Source organism: Alnus glutinosa, chromosome 7 (genome assembly GCF_958979055.1).
Source record: "Alnus glutinosa chromosome 7, dhAlnGlut1.1, whole genome shotgun sequence".
NCBI classification, from domain to species: domain Eukaryota; kingdom Viridiplantae; phylum Streptophyta; class Magnoliopsida; order Fagales; family Betulaceae; genus Alnus; species Alnus glutinosa.
The window spans coordinates 18,502,100-18,524,449 of NC_084892.1; the positions used below are offsets into that span (position 1 = coordinate 18,502,100).

Sequence of the window (22,350 nt, forward strand, 5' to 3'; positions counted from 1 at the left end):
ACAATTCCTATGATTTAGGTTATTTATTTATTTATTTTTAACTTGAGTTTTTAAAAAATAAGAAATAATATAGTTTTATTGTTTTTTATTTATTTTTTAATTTATAGTAATTTTGGTTCAATTCTAGTAAAAACATATGTATTGTCACGAAATTGAGGAATATGAATAACTATTTCTTTTCACCATTATCAATTCCCAGTAATAGCTATTTATTTTTCAAATAGAATAGTCATTTCCAGTACCGAACGAGTCTTAAGAGTATCTGGTGTTATGTGATAAATGTGATTATGCAAACCTTATACCAAAATGAAACTAGAAACCCTAATTAGACTACGTCATTTTGGTATTCTATTCCAAAAGGACGTCGTTTTGGTAAATTATTGTTGTTTTATATATTTAATATCTATTATATATAAGGGTAGACGATTAACGGTTATTAACCACTTCCGCAAACCTTTAAAATCGCTAACTGCACAACCTTAAGTGCTTAGTGATTTTATCCAACCGCTTCCAAAAATAATTGTGCAATTAGTAATTACTAGTGATTTTATCAATTCCCAGTAACAACTATTCGTTTTTTTTAATGAAATAGTCATTCCCGGCATCAAACAAGTCTTAAGAGTATGCAGTGTTTTGCGATAAATGTGATTATGCAAACCCTACATCAAAACGAAACTAGAAACCCTAATTAGACGACATCATTTTGGTAAATTATTGCTATTTTGTATATTTAATATCTAATATATATAAGAGTAGGCGGTTAACGGATACTAACCGTCTTTGTCTATCTCTAAAATCGCTAATTACACTGCCTTAGGGGCTTAGTAATTTTATTCAACCACTTTCAAAAATGATTATGCAGTTAGTGATTATTAATAGAGATAATTGCACCACTGGTCTTTGGAGTTGGCCTAAATTACGAATCACTCCCTGTAGTACTATAATTACAAATCACTCATTGAATATGTTTTCTATTCACCAAATAAACAAAGTCCGTTAGTAGATTACAATACAAATAATATTTAGAGGTTGTCTCACTATTAATATGACGTGACAAACTAATAAATTCTGTTAATTTTGTAGACGAAAAATGAATTTTGGGAGTGATTCGTAATTATAGTTTACCACAAGGATCCTCTATAAACTTTTTGTATCATAGGAAGTGATTTGTAATTTAGGTCAACCTTAAAAATCAATAGTACAATTATCCTTTATTAATAATTAACAATTAATAATTGTACACTTATACACCGTCCTAATTATTTATAAATACAAGCAATTATAAAGAATCCTTAATTGCCTATTTAGATAGATAAGCGAGCCGTGTCGGAGCCCTCCGAATTGACGTGGATCCGGTCCAATATATTTCCAGTAAAAAGGCGTGAGGGCCAAGCGGACGCTTCTTCTCCTTCTCTTCGTTCTTAAGAAACAAACATCCGTCACTCTCTTCGTTCTTAAGAAACAACACCGTGAGAGAGAGCGAGAGAGAGTGTGTAAGTGTGTGAGCCAGCGATGGGCTCGTCTTCCACTGCGCTTCATCTCTTCTCTCTCTTTCTCTGCCTCGTGATCTCACGTGCCAGCGACGAGACCACCATTCTCAAAGGTATTGTGTTTCCCATTTTTTCTCCTTGCTTTCATTCAGAGTTCTGTGTTAGGGAGAATCCTGTTTGGTTTCCGAGAAAATCATGTTTGATGGATTTTTTAATGGTTTGCGATCCGAGGAATTAAAGTTGCTTCCCGACTGGGCATAGTATTAAGCGTATGGCTTTGGTATGTACTTTGTTTTCTTGGTCGCCGAACGGACTGTTACGGTTTGGTTGTTCCAGTTAGGTTTATGTCTTCGTATGCTTTAGGGTTTCTTGAATATTACTTTTTTTGCTTTTGGTACTTTCTAGGCGTGTCAACATGTACATATTGATATGGGTATTTGGTGCAATTATTGTGAAATAAATTAAAGCTTTTGAATTAGGTGGCCACTTGTATTCTTCATATTGCAGAGTGTGTGAGTTTGGTTTGTTGGTTCTCTATGACAGATCCTTTTAGTTGGAAGTTGCACAGTTCTAGCAATTGGATTATACAATAAGGGCTTAGTGCCTGTCTTAGGGCATGCTTTTTTCGAAAATTGATGTTTTCAAGGCAAATAATTTTTTGGCGTCTAAGAGATATATTTCTCAGATGTTTACTCAAAAGACATGATAAATGTTCCCACTAAATTCTCACCTGAAATAACTGGCTCTTAAAACAAAATTCCACATTTAGTACACATACAGAGATACACGAATTGTTTAAAGTATCTTGATTCATATGCTGTTTGTATGTTGTGTCAGGGAATTATTAAGAATTCTATTTATATTTCTATGGTGGGTTTGTTGGTGTATTTGAAAATATTTTCACCATTTTAAAATCACAGGTGTTGATCTTGAAAGCCCAGCTATAGTTGTCACTCCTTCTCCCGTTTCTGGCCTTTCATCTTCCCGTGGCTCTAAAGATGCTTTACTGTGTGAACGTGTTCAAGTTTCTGGTCTTTCAAGATTGAAACTTGGTAGTTATGCCAGTTCTTTTCGGATTACCTTGTCTCCATCTGTAGAAATCCCAGAGAGATTACATAGCAAAATTCAGGTTTGTTTTCACAGGTAAGTTAAAAGTCTCTCTCTCTCTCTCTCACACACATGCGCACGCCCCCGTGCGCACCCACACACAATGTACAAACCTTTAAATTCAATTTTTAGTTTGGAATGTTGTGTCTCACTCCTGAAATACTTGCAGAAATGATTCACTTGGCTTATGTCAGTGTGAAAATGATGAATGGAAATCTTTTAAGGGGCTGTGGAGCTCGGTTATGTCCCCTTATGATTATAGATATATTGATGTGAAGTTCATTGGTGAAGTATCTGGTTCTGTCACTATAGCTGTTGAAGAAGGTCTGCTTTTGCCCCTCCCCTTGTGCGCTTTCAGCATAATCCCCTATCCCTTTCAAAAATGTTTACTTTGATAGTCATCTTGATTTTTATGGTTCCTCTGCAGATTTCCAGCGATGGCGCCTTGTGTGTCTAGCATTGGGATGTGTTTTACTACTTTTGGCTCCAATTGTTAGCAGTTGGGTTCCTTTTTATTACAGCAGTTCAATGGTGATCGGGGTTTTTCTGGTCATTATAATCGTACTTTTTCAGGTACTTAATTATTGACTTTGACTTCTTTCTTTACTTGAATAATAAAAATGCTTTGTCAGTATATGATCTCTTTTCTTTTATTTCTTTAAAAGGCATCAGACGACATACTATGGTGTTGTTAACATTATTTTCTAACTTTAAAAACAATCACCATGATTTTACTGAAAGTGGAGCTTTGTATGTTTAGACAGGAAGGAGATTTAGAGAGCTACAAAAGGGGTAATTCAAATTTTCAATGCTTGATCACCATCTAAGGAAAAAAAATTTATTATTTATAATTTGACAATGTAGATGTCCAAAAAGCTGTTTTAAGTATGTGACTTGAAAATTTTCCTTATGTACTTCAAGTAGCTCGCGTGAGGGTAATAATTAACAATGAATTTTATCCATTGCCTTATTTTGCGTCCTTATCATTTCCATAATTGTTATGTAGGCCATTTTATACAATAATGACTTATTTTCAGCGACCTTTATCGTAAATGGAGGAACTAGAATGTGCATGAGCCTATATGAGGTTGTGACCAGAACGAAAGGTATCACCAAGCATTTTCAATTTACATGGATACTAACCTAGTAAAACTTGCATCATCACTTAAACAAACTTGAGCTGTATGGTTGAGAATTAAAAATGATTCAAGCTTGGTGAAGATCCACAGCCTGTTGGCATCGGCATGGTTACAAACCCCTAGTTAGAAACTCAATTAAAATCCCAAATGAAAAACCAGTGCTTACTAAAAAAAGACGTCAGCCAGGTTTATGGGTTTGCTGCATGGGTAGAATATGGATTGTCCATCACCCACTGTTGTTGGCAGGGCTTTAGGCATCTTGTTGTTCTGTTTTGTATGCACCCCACTAAATCTTATTGCCTAATTAGTGCAGCATTCAACCTGCTTATTCCAAGAACAATCGTCAGTGATTTTCACTAAAATTACAAAATTCAATTCTATAGCCGACTTTCCTGGTAAATAAGACATCCTATGAACTAGGGTCTCGGCTGTTCTTTCTCTTTCAATACTATTTTCTATATTTGTTGAAAGAAAGAAAAAAAGAAAAAGAAAAACAATTTTCTGGGGTTTGTGATGCGTGTGTGTGTGTGTATATACATATGTTTGTGTATATATGGGTGCGTGCGCGCACGCCATATATATACATGTATATGTACATGCATATACATATATGTATATGTATATATTGTCTATGTTAGCTTTATAGCTTGCAATTATGTCATAATTTTCTTTAATCATGATGCAGGGAATGAAGTTATTGCCAACTGGTCGGAAAAATGTCTTCTATCTTACTGTATATGGATCAGTGGTGAGTCTACTTCACTTTGCTTGAAAGTAATTGACCATGTTTCATTTGGTATGTTTCGCATATTGACCTTACTATCCATTTACTTTTACAGCTTGGAGCTGGATCTTTCCTTTTAAATTACTTTTCAATGCTGGTAAATTCGATTCTTGTCAATTTTGGACTCGGTGAAGAGATGCACAATCCAGTAAGCTCTTTTCCTTTGCGCTCACCTCATTGGAAATTGGATCGTTAAATACTATGCCAATTAGGGCAAATGGTGTTATATTTATTGTTACTTACTCTGATATGTTGTTATTCTTTATTAAATCTTTTTACTCCCCTTCTTATATATTAAAAAAAAAATATTTTTCACCCCTCTTTTGTCTAGGTAAGTGTTCACATATATGTGGACTATAATTAAATTTACCAATAGATCGTTACCCCCAAGGGTTGGCTCAAGTGGTGAAGGTCTTGGACTTTGATGGCATAACCATCAGGTCTAAGGTTCGAATCTCCTTGGGTGTAAACAACTCATTGGGGGCCTTGGCACCACATCCCTAGCAAAAGCCAAATTTAATTGATTCGAGTGGTGGGGGTACATTGTACGGGTTCGGGGTTTACCCTTCAAGGGCGGGTACACGAAGTGGCTTTGCCTTGGGGGTTTCCTGTCTATATATATATATATATATATATATATATATATACCAATAGATCATTATTTGAAAGAAATCTATTTGGCAAAAGTGAATCTAATTGATGTGGCATAGTAGGAAAAAATGACATCTATCGTAGGTCCTATCGGATCCAGCAAGATCATAGATCTTTGTCTGTCTGTCTCTCTGTGTCTGTGCGTGTTTGTTTCCATTTGCACTTGCCAGTATTATGTTTGACTATGGTATTGTATATACGAGGAGAGATAACCATTCTAGTTCTTTACTATTTTGGCATAAAGCCTTTTCTCTTAATTACTTCTGTGTTGAATAAAAGGGAAGCAGCAACTTTACGTGTGATTCTTTTTCTGTAATGGCCTGTTATACAACTATCATGTTCTGTTACCATTTTAGGGATTTTCCAACTTCGAAGAAATACATCCACAAGTATTTTTACTTCCCTTTTTTTCTTCTTGCAGGTCTCTATATTTGTGCTAGTGGGAATAATCCTTGCTGGTGCTGCTTTAGGATACTGGATTGTGAGGAAATTTGTAATCTCAAAAGATGGAAGTGTTGATGTTGGTATAGCCCATTTTGTTAAATGGGCAATGCGCATCATTGGAACCACCTTTATTTTACAGGTGCTTTATAAACTTCATGTTGGCGGCATACTTGAAATTGAATACATTGCATTGTTTCCTGTAGAATACTGTACCCTATGTTTCATCTACTCTTTCAAATATGAGAAGTACTAATGGCAGACATGCATGACGTTCTATCTATCCATACAATGCTTCTATGGTCAGATAATTAACAAGCATGTTAGGAAAATTAGTTTTTACTAAATTCTGTCATGTATGTACTTATTTGATGCACATCTTTTGATATGAATGAAATTTCTGTATCGGACATGCTGTGTTACATGTTCAATTTTGCCTTAGGGAGTTAGAATTGGATACTTCTGATAATTAGGACATGTTGTGTTCATATCTCCTTTTGAGCTTAGATGAATTTGACAGTTAATGACACTAGTTACACCAACACTTATACATGAGGCCATCTGACGCGGACTTATTCCCTAGGGAAGTTGCTTAACATCATCAGGTGTAAGCATGGCTTCTTCCACTCTGAACACAAACACATAAGGCCTGCTACCTGATTCTAATAAAAATAAATATCATTTTTGTGTAGCACTGAGATGATGCCATCATCTTCTAATCTTTTTTTATTTACTTGATTTACATGACTTAATTAGATTTTGGTCCCACTGATGATTGGAATGTTATTGATGCTTTTAGTCCTTTTTTATTGAGATCAAACCTTTATCTGTTTAAATGCCAAAGTTCTGATGTAATTGGTCTTATGTTTCCTCATTTTTTGTTGTTCCGAAACTGCCGTTTTCCCTTAAATTTTCTGCTTTTATATTCTGTCAGAGCACTCTTGACACTCCTCTAGCACTGGCGACCTTGGTTTCTTCCTGGGCTATCTGCAATCTTATCTTTTGTCTGAAGTGGGCCGGTACAGTGTAAGTTCCATACAAGTTCCACTTCTAGTTTGTTTCACATTTATGTGGTGAATGCATCTTACTAGAATTGTTGTGTTCTGGGCATAATTCCTCTTGGACCCTTGATTCAATTCATTGAGCTTGTGAGATCTAAACCAAAAATGAGTAATTTTTAACAAACCTGATAGCGTTTTGATGGAGAAGCCTACCCAGTCCTGAGCCTGTAAAGAATATATACCCCAAACTTGTCCCAACCCAAACCGATTCCAGATGCACTTAGAGTACCATAACTATTGAAATACCATTACAATTCATAGTATTCAAATAGTTGTCGATAAAAAGAAAGAAAAGTAAATAGCAATTTTGTCAATATGTTCAAATAGTTGGATGGGACGTAACATTTGGCATGTCAAGCCCTTCACTTCTACCAACTGAAAAAAATCTTTTCTTTTCTTTTCTTTTATTTTTTTTTTTTTTTTTTTTTTTTTTTTTTTTTTTTTTTTCCTGCATGAAGATATAAATTTCTGGGTGATTGGATTAAGAAATGTTTGTGACTTCCTTTCACCCACATTTGCATCTCTTATCGTGGAGCTTGATCTCATTACCATTGATACTTGTGCATGATGTGCTATCATACGAAGCAAAATGTTTGCTTTAGGAATCTAAGTTTTTTTTTTTTTTGATAAGTAAAAATTCATTAAAAAGCGCAGAGGGGCGCAACCCTAGTACACAGGAAGTATACAAAGGAGCCCCTAATTAGAAGACCAAAACGAACAAGAAAGTAAAAAATCAGCGTACGGCATACTAGTCACGCTATACGCCGACACCCAAAGATATAACATATTAAGCACATTTCTACAAAGAGCCCCAACCTGAACCTCCACATCCTCAAAAAGCCTAGAATTTCTCTCACGCCACAAGCCCCACAAAACACAAAGAGGAACCTGCTTCCAAATACGGTGAACATGACCACGACCCAGCAAAGTTCCCCAAGCACTTAATAAATCCAAGACACTACTAGGCATAACCTACTCCACCCCAAACAAACTATAAAAGAAACTCCAAACAACCCGAGCCACGTCACAATGGAGAAGAAGGTGATCAACGGATTCCCCATGCTTTTTACACATAACACACCACTCAACCACCACAATGCCACGCCTTCGAAGGTTGTCATGAGTTAAAATCTTTCCTAAAGCTGCTGTCCATACAAAGAACGCAACCCGTTTCGGAGCTTTAACACGCCATATACCATTCCAAGGAAAAAAAACCGCCTTGTGACAAGCTAAAGCTTTATAGTAGGTCTTCACTTCAAAATTCCTCCTCTTGGAAAGAATCCACACCGCCCTATCAACCTCCCCATGCCGAACCCGAGTAGAGTATAATTGTTCAAAGAAGGACATCACCATCTCCAACTCCCAATCCTGAGCATTGCGCGTAAAGAGAACATTCCAATGGGCCACACCTCCTACCATAGACAAATTATCCACCACCCAAGCGTCTGGAGAACGCGCAATAGTATACAGAGTTGGAAAACAGAGCTTGAGAGGCCTGTCCCCACACCATAAATCATGCCAGAAGCGAATATGGGACCCATCACCCACCTCAAAATGCAAAAACTTGGCAACATTGTCCCACCCCCTTCGAATAAACTTCCAAACACTGACACCATAAGGCCCTGTCACCGGTAAAGAACACCAACCTCTCCTCACACTCCCATACTTCACCTCAATCACCGATCTCCACAAAGCATCGCGCTCCTGATAAAACCTCCAGATCCACTTCCCCAATAAGGCTTGATTAAAATTAATAACATTACGAACTCCCAGACCACCAGCCTTGATTGGAGAACAAACACGATGCCAATTGACTAAATGAAATTTAGTCTCATCCCCCATACCGTTCCAGAGAAAATTCCTTTGAAGTCGCTCCAGTTTATTAGCTACACTCACAGGAATAGGGAACAGAGATAAATAATAAGAAGGAATGCTGGAAAGAGTACTATGGATCAACGTCACCCTACCAACCTTGGATAAATAAAGTTTCTTCCAACTAGTCAGTCTTCGTTCCACCTTCTCGATAACCCCGTTCCAAATAGAAACAGATTTGAAAGACGCCTCCAACGGCATACCCAAATAAGTCATCGGCAGAGACCAAATTCTACACCCCAGAATGTGTGCCAAAGACTCCACATCTTCCACCTCGCCAATAGGGACCAATTCGGATTTGCCTAAATTGATCCTCAACCCTGACACCGCTTCAAAACATAAGAAGGTACTCCTCAAATTTCGAACGTGCTTGGCCTGTGCTCCACAAAAAATTAAGGTATCATCCGCAAACAATAAGTGATTCACCACTAAGGGTTCATAACCCCTAATGCCCACTGAGAAGCCAGACAGCAAGCCTTGACGCATAGACTTACAACATCCTGCTAAGCGCCTCCATAACCACCACAAACAACAAAGGAGAAAGAGGATCACCTTGCCTAATCCCCCGCGAGCTCTGAAAGAAACAAGAAGGGGTACCATTAACCAAAATGGAAAATTTTACTGTGGAAATGCACCATCTAATCTATTCCCTCCACCTCTCCCCAAACCCACATCTCTGAAGCATGTAAAGAAGGAAATCCCAATTCACGTGATCATAAGCTTTCTCCAAATCCAGTTTGCACAATAATCCGGCCTCCCCTGACCGCATTTGGCTATCCAAACATTCGTTGGCTATAAGAACTGAATCCAAGATTTGCCTTCCACCAATAAAAGCATTCTAAGAGCTCGAGATAATTTTTCCCAACACTGATTTGAGCTTGTTAGCAAGGACCTTAGAAATAATTTTATAGACCCCTCCCACCAAACTAATAGGCCTAAAATCCTTAACCTCCAACGCATTTGCATTTTTGGGAATTAAGGAAATAAAAGTTGCATTCAAGCTCCTCTCAAACTGGCGACTATTATGAAATTCCGAAAAAACCGCCATAATATCTTTTTTGAGAAATCCCCAACAATGCTGAAAGAACACCATTGAAAAACCATCTGGACCCGGAGCCTTATCCCCGTTCATCTCTTGCACCACCTCCCACACCTGCTCCTCAAAACCTCGTTTTAACCAGAGACACTCATCCGCGTCAATGGAGGAGAAAGAAATCCCATCCACCCTAGGCCGCCACGAAGTCTGCTCGGTGTACAGAGAGTCATAATAATTCACAATATGATCCTTAATTTCCACCGTATCAGAGGACAGAACCCCATTGATCTTCAATACTCCCACATGATTGTGCCTCCGATGGGAATTAGCCACCCTGTGAAAGAATTTAGTATTATTATTCCCTTCCTTTAGCCACAGAGCCCGAGATTTTTGCCTCCAATTAACCTCCTCACACAGGAGTGTTTTTTCTAGCTCCCTGATCATGTCTGACTTCTGAATCCGCTCATCCTCCACTAGCCCCCGAGCTTCTTCAAAACACTCCAGCTCTTTAATACCTTCCAATAATTCCTTCTTCTTCTTCCCCACATCACCAAAAACCTCTGCATTCCATTTCTTCAAATCCACCTTTAAAGCTTTCAACTTTTTAGTCAGCACATAACTTGGCCGTCCATGAAAATCATAAGACTCCCACCAATGTTGCACAAGATCAACAAAGCCATCGGATTTGAGCCACATGTTTTCAAATTTGAAGTATCCTTTCCTTTCTCTTTGCACTCCACAATCCAACATCAAAGGAAAATGGTCCGATAAAAGTCTAGGCAAACGACTTTGTGACACCTCAGGGAAATGTTCTTTCCACTCCGGAGATAACAGAAATCTATCAATTTTAGACCATACCTGATTATTGGACCAAGTGAACTGCCTACCTTGGAGAGGAATATCCACCAAACTCTGCCCATGAATGAACTTCGAGAATTCTTCCATAGCAGCAGAAAAAGCACCAACTCTGGACCGTTCACTTGGAAACCGCACCACATTGAAATCTCCCCCAAAACACCACGGCCTATCCCACCAACTCATCAATCCAGCCATCTCATTCCACAACATCCTCCTCTCCTCATCATCATTAGGCCCATACACACCCTCAAACGCCCACAAAAAATTGTCCTCAACGTTACGCAACGAAACAGCTAAAGTATACCGTCCCACGCAATCATCCACCTTCTCCACAACCCTCCTATCCCACATAATTAGGATCCCACCTGACGCCCCACTAGTTCCCATACAGCACCAATCCACATGTTGGCAACCCCATAAGCTTCGAATCACCTCTCTAGTAATGACTTCCATTTTTGTCTCCATCAAACAAACCAAATCAGCCTTCCAATCTCTAATGAGCCCTTTAATACGCAATCTTTTGTCTAGCTCATTAATTCCCCTAACATTCCACGAAAGGATTTTAAGCTTCATTAACACTAAACAAGCCCCTACCTTTTCCTCTCCTTCTATAAGATTGCACCCCCTTCTTATCATAATTAATGGAGCAATCCAGCCGTTTAATCTCCCTCTGACCTTTCACTCCTGACACAGAGGGAACCATAGCCAATGATTGGACCCGCTTGGTTTCAATTAGCTCAAACAAAGCCAACAATTTATCTTCAAATTGGTCACATGACACTCCTATTAGTTTGTAGTAACCCTTCACCCTCTCCATCACCCATCTAGGAGACACAATCGAACTGGAATCCTTGTCCATCTCCACTGCCAAAGGCAAAACCGATATCGGGCCCAAACCCTCTCCCTCATCACCTACACCACCCTCCTCAAAAACAGAGCTGAGCACAGATTGAGCACCAACAGAGAGTAACTCCTTTGAACCCTCCTGCTTGCTAGGGGAACCCCCACAAAAAACTTCCTCCTCCTCCGAGACCGGAACAATATCCAGCCCTTTCCCAACCCTCAACCTAGCAGATGACTTATGGGATAAGGGGACAGAAACCAACGAAAAAACTGAGGGGGCAGAATCTGAAGCAACCACAAGGTCCGAAGGGTGCGGGCCAGATCCGACAACGAGCTCACCTTCTGCATGCATCGAAGAATCAATCACAGCAAGGTTGGTCTCCATATCAAGCACGGACGGTGCAAACCCAGAGTTTGGTTCCGGTTGAGAGGCCAAGCTAGCAGAAACCGACCCATCGGAAAACTCTGGGCTCACCGGAGAGAAGCCCAGCAACTCAGACGAACCCACTCCATCCTCCAATACCACTGCCCCGAAATCAAGCAGAGTACCTCGCACAGGTCTGGGGGACTGAAGCTCCGGAGCGAAACGGCTTGACGGTAACGACAAAGGACACAACCCACCAGGAAGCTTAGAGACTGCCGAAATGATCTCTGACCCGCCACAGCCCAACGCCATCGACGGACCCTCCTCAGGACACACTGCCGAAGCAGCAAACGGGTCAAAGGCTTTGGGTTTCTAAACTTTCGGAACCCAACGCAATCTCCTCTTCTTTTTCTTGTTATTGTTCTTCCACCCAACTCGCTTGGGCTTAAAGCCAGGCCCAATCGAAAGAAGCCCCTCACAGACCCTGCTAAGGGCTTGCTCCACGTTAGCCTTCAACTTCTCCAGCTGGCTTTTCCACGACAAAAGGGAGGGAAACGTGTGTTCCACCCCTGTCAGCTGAAAATCTGCAGAAGGATCACCAGAAAAAAAAATCATCCTTGCCTCGAGCGGCAGAAAAATCAGGCAGCCAACTGACACCCATCCCTTCCTTCACGTTCTCTGCGCCACAACGGTCACACAAGTCTTTGCCCATTGGTTTCTCTGTTTTGAACAGCATCTTCTCCTTCACCAAGGGATCACGGCGTTTCACCTCTGCCTGCACCACTGGATGAGGCAGCTTCTTCTCCACCTCCAGACCATTAGCACCCCTGCGCAGAACATCCACGAAGGAAGACACTCCGTTTTTACCGGGAGAAACGACATGGACCGAAAGGGCAGGATCTTTATTAATAACAACACCTACTCTCAGCTTCTCTGGGGTAGATGCAACACGAGACATGCCAAGCCCATCCGGGGATTTGAGAAAATCACTGACCTTACCCAACTCAAGAACAACTTTCCTCCAGCCCCGCCCCTCATAACCTTCAGGGAAATAGATAATCCCTCTCCGGCCACCCACAACATAAACTGCCACTTCGAGAAACCTGCCAGCTACATTACCACCTTGTCTAACAATAAGCACCTTAGACCCCTCCCTGAACGATCTAACAAAGTCCTTTTCCCCCGGATACCACAGCAGACTCTCCATCATTGAAATTAGCCACCCAACACTTTGAGCACCAAGCAAGACCGAACCTGAGAAGTTCCTCCTCCTTTCTTCCAATCTCACCACCGAAGCTCCTTCTACCACCGTAAACACAAACGACTTTGCCTCCACGCAACACCGCCTCTCCATGTTACGTAACTCACTTTAGTTCTCTTCTATATATAAAATTCTATGAATTATAGGGAATAAGTGAAAAAGTCCCGAGTTCCAGCACGTAATTGATCCATAATTCTACTCATTGGCAATTACAAAAGTAAATTTTTAATAAACAAAAAGAAGGGAGGTAGATAATGTAAACATGCCTCAAATAATTCCGTTAAAGGATCTTTCTTAGAGTCTTGTTGTCTCCTCCTCCTTGAATTCCCCTCAGGAATCTAAGTTTAACTTTGACGTGGTAAAGAATATAGCTAAAAACTCAAAATTTAATGAGAAGTAATGGATTTTTGTGGATAAGTAATCTAGATTAGTCCTTTATTATTATTTTTTTTTGGGAGCAAGCTTCCCTATGTAATTACTGTTGGGTAATTATACTATGGCTAAAAGTAGTAACTGTTGCACTTAGAAGGGCAGAAATAAGGGTTTACACATTTTAACAATTTTCTTCAAAATTTTAAACCAATAGCAATTTATAATAATTTTTTTCTGAGATCAGTGAATTCCATTTGGTCTACTAAACAGAAATTAATGTTTGAAGGTGACAAAATGTATGATATTTCCTAATTTATATAAGATTAACATCCACTTCGAAACAAGAGGGAAATAAGATGTGATTTCACAAAACCTCAATGGGAGGTCGTTGTAATTTTCATAACAAGAATTTTTGTAATATTAAGGGATTAGATAGAGAGTAAAAAATGGTGGGTAAGGGTTATAGAAAACCTAGACTCCTTTTTTATTTTTTTTGAATATCTGTAGCCAGGAATATTTTAATGTTGAGTTTATATAATTGGGTCAGATTTGAGTACAAAAGTCCAAACCTATCCCCAAACTCTTTGAAGTTTTAAAATTTGATCCCAAACCCGTTCAAACAATTTCAAACCCATCCAATTAGGGCTTGGTCAGATCAAGGGACACCCTAAACCTGTCTCACCCTCATCCCTAATGTTACATTTGGATGCTCCAACAAATGTCAATAAGATGGGTGAGTGGTGGCCATGACCATTGATTACGGATTTTATTCAAATGTTTGTATAATCATTATATATTTTTCTATAGCATTTGAAGGTACAAAAGCATAAATTAAGAGATCCTTGGGAACGGTAGAAAGTGGGTTTCTTTATGATGCAAAGAGATTTAAGATATAGGTCTCTGTGTAGTGTAGCTATTATTGAAGGCCTATTTAGCTCTCTCTTGACCGACCACATAGGCACGTCTTTTCCATTTACTTTTTGTTATTTACTTTAGAAGTTTCCCATGGTAATGGAGTACATGATTTATGTAGGCATCAATCATATTCTGGGAGTGTGACTCCTTGGCTGAAGCAGGAGAGACAGACAACAGGAAAGCATAGCCGTGCTGAATTCCTTAGCAGATCAAGCCCTCAAGGGAAGATGTGGAATAGTCCACCAAAGCGATCTGCTTGGTCAAACTCTCCCGTTAGAGGTATTACTCTTTGTTTCTGGCCTTTCTTGTTTTCATGTTTATTGATACTTAATAAGCTTCAATTGCTTAGGTTGTGGGATATGAGATTTCTCAATGCATACAGATAGAGATACTTGGGGATATATGTTCTATATAACATAAGCTATTTCTATTTAGAAACAATTGCATAACTATTTGCAATTTCTGATATATCCATTATTCAACTTATGAGGTTAACATATGTATGCGGTCCTTGTCTTTGCCAATAGATTTCTATTAGTTCCTTGCTAGTCTTATGTCAATGAAGTCCTGTAGTATTTTATTGTGTTTGAATATCAAATGAGCCTTAGTTGTTTTAACTGAATTTTCTGAGATGGCATAAAATGTGATAAATTAATTGCCGATATAGCAAAAATGCCATGCAATGGTTTCATTTTTTTTTTTTTAATACTAAATTTGAATTTACATAAAAAAAAAAAAAAAAAAACCATGCTTTATTTACAAAATGTACCATGGAGACTTGATCATAATAGAGAGAAAACAGTGGATGGGTTGATGTAGATGTCCTTGGTGGCAATGCCTTCCGTGGAGGAAGGGTTGGTGGTGGGGATGGCTTTTTCTGGTGGAGATGCCACTTCAAGCGGCTTGGTTTCATTGAGTGGGGATTGGATCAGCAAATGGGTCAAGATGGACAACTCTTTTCTTATTTATTTATTTATTTTTTATCCATGGTGTGGTTTTTGAACCATGGAATAAGGCTTCTTTGCAGATTGGTGGTAGGATTCCTTACAGATTGATTGCCAGAGCCATGGTTCTTCTTTTGGTTCCTTTAGGACCAGGAGATGATCCCTGTTTCTTCAGTCCCCACCTTGTTTCTGATTTTGACTATGTTTAGCATGTATCAATAAAAAATAAAAAAACTATGTTTAGCATGTATATCAATGTTGTTTGACCTGCCTTTTCTTGTCAATTCTCCATCACGATATTTTCATCTGTTGCAGGTGTAATATCGCCATCTTTTGGGGCAAAGACTGAGCAAGAATACTATTCAACCTTCCACAATGTGCGGAACCGAAAGAAGTTTACAAAGAAAGAGTGGGATGATTTCACACGGGACTCAACCCGACAAGCTATTACAGAATGGGCAGCATCCCCTGAATTCTCTGATTGGATGATCAATAATGCTGACCGAATACAGCTCCTTCCGAGTGAGTGTTCAGATGAAAGCATGGGAAGTGGATCAGATTCCACAAATGAGAACGTCGTAGGGAGCCGAGGGCGGTTTGGGTTTTTAAACTGGTAGTAGAGAGACAGAGAGAGGATCAAGCCAAGCAACAGAGTATGCACCTTTGCAATTGGCGGTAGGATATGTAAGTGCTAGGTGAGTGGAGTAGAACAACTATTTCCCTTCAAGTAACATGTAGGATTAGAAGAAATTAGGTTCAGATTTAGGTATAAGCTAACCACCATTTAACAGTTGCTGGCACCACGTGTACTTTTTTTTTTTTTTTTTGTCTAAAAATATACCCTCTACTGATAACACATGGGTAACGCATTGAAACAGCTGTAAGTACTTTTTTAACTGTATTCTTGTAGTAATTTTGTAGTGGGATTCTGTCTGGCACGACGTTTCCCCAAGGCCATTCCATTCTTCAGCCCCTTGAACTCTCTTTTAGTTTGCAATTGTATTACTGTTTTTGTTGTATTTCTGGTTACTTTATTTTGTTACATGAGCTTTGATTATGGAAAACCTTCAGTTATTGCCACATTATCAATCCTAATACTTTCTTCGGTCTTCCGTAATTGTGGTCGCATAAGTATTTCAATTATTGAAGGGATGGCTTTAAAAAAAAATAAAGTAAAAAAATAGTGATATTAATGGAGGTATTCAAGAAGAGTCGTTAGTTATACCAATAATAATAATAAAAAAAAAAATTAGTGACATGAAGAACTCGAGTAATTCTAAATGTTACCTATGTTTTTATTTTGTAGTTCTAAAACTGATGTTACTTTTAAAATTTAGTGAATTTAAAAGCTATATTAATATTGAAATGATATAAGAAAGACATGAGGTAATATGTAGCATTACTCTAACAACTCTTAAGGAAAAATTGGTGTCATGTTAAAAAAAAAACAATATGATTCATGTTTGTGACATACAATATTTTTTTGTGACGTCAATGGAGGTATTCAAGAAAAGTCGTTACAACAATCGATTTTAAGGAAACATTGATAGCACCCCTATTTGTTTTTTGCGATTTTAATATTATGACATTAATTTTTAATTTTGCTATTTTAAGACAACTATGTGGTAATAGTATTGTGTCGTGACACGTGAGTCTGGGAATGTGTTTTTTTAACAAAGAAAGTAAAGAGAGAGTCTCACATAATTAAAAAAGTGAAAAGAAAATAAATACATTCATTAATCCCAAATTGAAATACCCAAACCTTAATTTACCATTAACAAAGCTCATTCTCTACCAAGAGAGTGTCGTCCATTAATAAACACTAAAAAAAAGTAACACACGTATAATCAGATTATTCCATGTTTCCGAACTTCTTTCATGTAGGAAAAATTATTAAAAATTACTCTAATCTTTTTTTTTTTTTCCTTAACTAAGGAAATACTAATGCTCCGTTTGTTTTGGCGTAAAATGATTTCAGCATTTTATGGTGTTTGGTAGGGGCGAAAAATAATGGTTAACAGAAATTATTTTCAGTTTGACCGTAAAAGCCTTTCTGATTTTTGGAAATCGATCTACAGTTTTGAAAATCGTAAATTATTTTCCGAATTTAAACTCTCTTACACGCATGTTTGTGAGAATTCGCCATCATCGGACATTAGAGTTTGTTGGTAGCTTAAATCTACTGCCGAAAGTCTCAAATTTTGATATCCGATTGCGGGAATCCGGCGACATTCGGCCGAATCTAGCCGGATTTGGCCAAAATGGATGGAATCCAATTGGACGTTGCCGAATTCCATTTTTCACCATTAGTAATTTTTTCGTTCGAGCCAAATGCTGGAAAATTTTTTTCAAAAAAAATCATTTTTATTTATTTATTTATTTATTTATTTCTGAAAAATGATTTAGCCGAAAATATTTTACGACGGAAATCATTTTATGTCGAAACAAATGAAGTATAAGGGAACCAAAAGTTATACCCTACATCTAAGGAAACAAAAATGGTTCCCTTGGTATTATTTTAACATAAAAAACTTTATCTTTCCTATTTCATTCCTCTAGTATTTATTTGAAACAATTTTTAAATGATTTCTCTTTTATCTATCTTTCTCTTAGCATTTAATTAAAGAATATTTAAATAGTATACGGAAAAGATAATAGAAGCTATTGTGGAGTGAATTTAAATAGAGAATAAAAAATTAGTTTAGTTCCTTAAATTGAAGAAAAGTTTAAAGAAAGCTGCTGCTAGTACTCTAAGACCAAATATAAGCGATGATAAGCATTAAAGTGCTCGAGCTATCCGTTGGACATTACAAAACCCATCCACGTTTCCACATACGCATCTCGATTTAGTGAACAAGTAATATGAAAAACTTAGGGTAAAGTCCACGTACCCTTTCAAAGTATAATCTAATTGACAATGTCTTCTCCAAACTTGTAATTTGGACAATATCCCAACCAAACTACCAAAAATTGTCAATGTTTCCACCAATGACAAAAATACCCTTAATAAAATAATAAATACTAAAAATTCAAAAACTAAAACTAAAACTAAAACTAAAAATAAAATTAAAAAAGAAATACATAAAAATCATGGGTGGACAAATTTAAAAATTAAAAAATAAATCGTTTTTTTTCTTTCTTTAAATTATTATTATTATTATTTTTTGTTAAAGTACAACATTCTTCTATTTAAACAGGGAAAATGATTGGTGGGGGACGGCAGGTGGGGGACAGTTTGCCGTCCCCCACCCGTCATTTTTATTAAAATAATCTTTTTTAATAAAAAATAACGGACGGGGGACGATAAACCGTCCCCTGTGAATCACTTCTCTTTAAAGAGAAAGGTTAGAAGAAACAAATTAATAGGGGAGCTTCTGGAGAGTAAAATGTAAGTTTAAATTTCACCAAACGAGTAATGATTCATTGCACATTTTTATACAACTTTTCACCACCTTATTTATGTGGTAAGGTCGTTCCCTACTACTTTTTGAGTTTTAAAAATAAAATAAGGTGGGGGACCACCTTTCCACCTAAGAAATGTGGTAAAAAGATTACTCTCCACCAAATACGTGCTCTTGCAATAAAAATGATAACAATCTACTGCACGCGTGTTGCACGTGACAACTCTCTCATTTTCTCTTCCTAGCGTCTCTCCATCTCATCCACGCTCTCATTTCCCTCGAGAAAAACCCTCCTTAACCCCCCCCCCCTCAGTGCCCTCACTCTTAGACTTAACCATGCTCAAACGCACCGTTTTGTCAAAGTCCATCCACCTCCGGCGCTACAGCCAATCGGCGGCCGCCGCCATCTTCCACGACGCGGAGGGGGACGTCTTCCCTCGGCCCGACCCCAAGTACGCCGAGACCATCGTGGCGATCCCGCGGCTCACCTCAGGCAAGAGCATCGCTGCCAAGGAGCGCAAGGTCGGGCGCGTCCCCAGCATCATCTTCGAGCAGGAGGACGGCCAGCACGGCGGCAACAAGCGCCTCATCTCCGTCCAGGCCAACCAGATCCGCAAGCTTGTCAACCACCTCGGCCGCTCCTTCTTTCTGTCTAGGCTCTTCGATCTCGAGGTCAGGGCCGATATATTGGACCCCAAAGATATCGTCGAGAAGGTTCGCGTTCTGCCCCGCCTGGTACTCTCTTTCTTCTCTTTCTTTCTCTCCTTTCTTTGTTTGCTTAGGGCTGTGTTTGGTTCCCGAGAAAGCCTAGGAAAATGGGAGAAGTTTCGGAAATTCGCTTGATTGTTTTCTGGAATTTCTCCTTTTTGAGAAAGTGGTGGAGAAAAACGAATTGCAAACAATGCCTTGGCCAAGTCTAATTATTGACTGACTAGAGGATTTCGTTTAGTATTTATTGGTTGTGTTGCAGTAATTGTTTAGTTAGAAACCAAATTTAGAGAGGGTACGGATATTCCAAAAAAAAGCGAATTGCTCCATTCTGTTTCATATAAGATTTTTTGACCATTTTGGAAAATGACAATCAATTTGACAAATTTCTACTAGCAGCAAGCTTGAAATGCTTTCATGTGATCGTAAGCACGCCATTAGCCGTCGTGGTGGTGGTGGCGGCTCCAATTTTCTTCAACCACATTATTCCAGATGATAGGATTATAGAATTATACCTTTAAATTCCATGGAATTTTGGGTGGATCCCTTCAAATTTGATAGGTCGACCAAATAGGCCCACCTCAAAGCCGTTTCTTAATTTTTGTACTTAATTTTTGTTTGTTTGTTTTTTTTTTTGGTGATATGACATTTGGTCTGGATTAAGTTGAATCTCTGCCTAATTGTGCCAGCTTCATCTGAATTCGGCCACAGATGCACCGCTCAATGTTACCTTCGTAAGGGCCCCTTCAAATGCTTTGTTGAAAGTTGATGTTCCTATTGTATTCAGAGGAGAAGATGTATCGCCTGGACTAAGGAAAGGTAAGCCAACATGGTTTATATTCATAGAATATCATGGTGTGACTGAATTTGAATGTTCTTTTTGTGTCACAAATATGATTTTTTTTTTCTTGATTTATCATCGACGTTCATGAATCACATATTTAGTGAGAACATTCTGTGTATATATCGTGTTTAGTAAAGGACCAGAATTGTGCTATTTGAAAATATTCAAAACTAATCTTTGTTCATGGGTTCTATCAACTTTTGACTAACAGTTTTCATTCTCATACAATACCTGTGGCCTTAGCATTAATATGGCAAGGCTTTGTGCTGGGTCTTTATTATTTTTAAGCTTGAACAGTTTAAAGAATGTGGGTGTTTGCTCACCTGCACACCAATTTCCTTCTAGTTTAAAGATTTGTTCCTGGTCACTCTCTCTCTCTCTCTCACACCCACACACACACTTCTTCCTTCTATTTTTCTTACACTACTATTTTTTTGAAGACCTTTTCTTGTCTCCCTGTTTTATCAAAATCCTCTTTCATTTAATATCTTTGACTAGTTTTCTCTCATGGGAGATACTTTTGTTTCTCCTTTGATGATTAGTTATCATGATTTCCTTGTTCTTTTTGCTCCTACTAGTTATGTGTTTTCTTGATTACTTACAAAAAAAGAAAAAAAGTTTTTTTTTCATCTACTTACGTTCAGAAGCTAGTTTTCCTCGATTTTTTGTGAAATACAGGATGCTCACTAGTCTTCACTTATACGACTAGAGATATTTCCCTTATTTTTTCACTGAATCTAAAAACCTACTTTTTAGAATCTATTTGACAGAATGTGGTTATGCTGTAATCTTGGAGACGTAGTTGGAGGTAATGATAAGATCTGAATAGAGTTTATTAAGGGAATGTTTAGAGTTGCCATTAAGTTAATAAATCCACTACACATACTAAGAAGGTAAAGCAACGTAAGGTGACATACACAAGATTTACTACTGTCTACTGAGATCTCTCACAGTTGAGAAGCATAATTTTGATGATACAAGAGTAAAGGTTCTCCTTTAGAGGTAAGTTAACTCAGCAGATTTGAATGTAAAGATGTGTTACAACCCTTTCCTGGAAGCTACAAGGTAGGAGGTATTATATAGTGGAATTAGCTCCATAAATCTGATCATGGATTGGTCTTGTACATTGACTTGAAAGTACTCACGCGCTCTAGGTGATCATACTCCTGCTACCTGAATTCTGTTCCCTCTTTATGAATCTAAGTTGATGTGAACAATGTTAATGATCAAATTGGCTGGAGTCTAATTGCTGTATAACAAATTTGGCAGGGGCTTATTTGAATACCATCAAAAGAACTGTTAAGTATCTCTGTCCAGCAGATGTCATCCCTCCTTATATTGATGTTGATTTGAGTGAGTTGGACGTGGGCCAAAAGTTGGTAATGGGAGACCTCAAGGTTCATCCAGCCCTAAAGCTACTTCAGTCAAAAGATGAGGCTGTTTGTAAGATTATGGGATCCAGGGTTTCTGATCAAAAGAAATCTAAATAACTACTTCTCTTCGGATGTTGGCAGCCCCTCTTTTTGTTGACAAAATTTACCACTGCCGTCAGATGTTGCTGAGCTAACATGTATTATCGACGATTTCTTAAATATGTCCGGATCGTGATAGGGAGAGGGAGGGGCATGAAATGGTGGATGTGAGCTCCCCCTCCCTCCACCCTCATTTTTTTTTACTCCCCCTTATTTTATTTTATTTTTTTGTCCCCATTGCTTTTCCCATTTTCTTTTGGACTGGGAAATTTAGGGGTGTTGGTGGTGAAGGGATGATATGGAGGATAGTCACATATTTTAATGGCCTGGCTTGTAATCGCTATTAAGTGAGCGTTTTCTTTTTATTCATAGTGATAAACATTATTATGAGTAAAGAAAAAGAAATAAAATGGGCATTATTTAATATGGTCTAATATAAACTATCAAGCGTGTATAAAAAAGAAAAAAGAAAAAAAAATTTTCTAAGTTAGAGAGATTCAAGTACTTAAAAGCTTAAATTGTTGTCCATTTTCTTGACCTCGATGATATAGAAGTGGAGCTACCTTTGAGTTAAAGCCCTGTCTATAGCCAAACCTCATCCTTATATGACATTCCCTTTAATCCTTCCTCGTCGATTCTTGAAATTAGCACGTAGGTGTCACATACAGTACCTGAGTTCAAACAATCTAAGGTCTCTATAAGCCAGTAAGCCTTACTTATATAAAATCCCACATTAAATAATCAATTTAAAACCAGAAGAAACCCACAAATTACTGGCATTAGTCAT

General features: G+C 38.1%; 2 protein-coding genes across 3 annotated transcripts; both read left to right on the forward strand.

The window, feature by feature from the left end:
* The first annotated feature begins 1,360 nt into the window (after positions 1-1,360).
* On the forward strand, positions 1,361-16,223 carry LOC133872909 (uncharacterized). Its single transcript, XM_062310561.1, has 10 exons — positions 1,361-1,603; positions 2,411-2,633; positions 2,767-2,921; positions 3,025-3,170; positions 4,422-4,484; positions 4,576-4,668; positions 5,593-5,754; positions 6,547-6,638; positions 14,313-14,473; positions 15,454-16,223. The coding sequence occupies exons 1-10, from the start codon at positions 1,513-1,515 to the stop codon at positions 15,753-15,755; spliced, it is 1,488 nt and encodes a 495-aa protein (XP_062166545.1). The 5' UTR covers positions 1,361-1,512; the 3' UTR covers positions 15,756-16,223.
* A 2,600-nt stretch (positions 16,224-18,823) lies between these two features.
* Positions 18,824-21,885, forward strand: LOC133872308 (uncharacterized). Of its 2 annotated transcripts, none has more exons than XM_062309793.1 (3): positions 18,824-19,253; positions 19,937-20,066; positions 21,361-21,885. In XM_062309793.1, the coding sequence occupies exons 1-3, from the start codon at positions 18,876-18,878 to the stop codon at positions 21,579-21,581; spliced, it is 729 nt and encodes a 242-aa protein (XP_062165777.1). In that variant the 5' UTR covers positions 18,824-18,875; the 3' UTR covers positions 21,582-21,885. The 2 variants fall into 2 exon arrangements, with proteins under 2 accessions (XP_062165777.1, XP_062165776.1); XM_062309792.1 differs by having other exon boundaries at positions 18,826-19,274.
* The last annotated feature ends 465 nt before the right edge of the window (positions 21,886-22,350 follow it).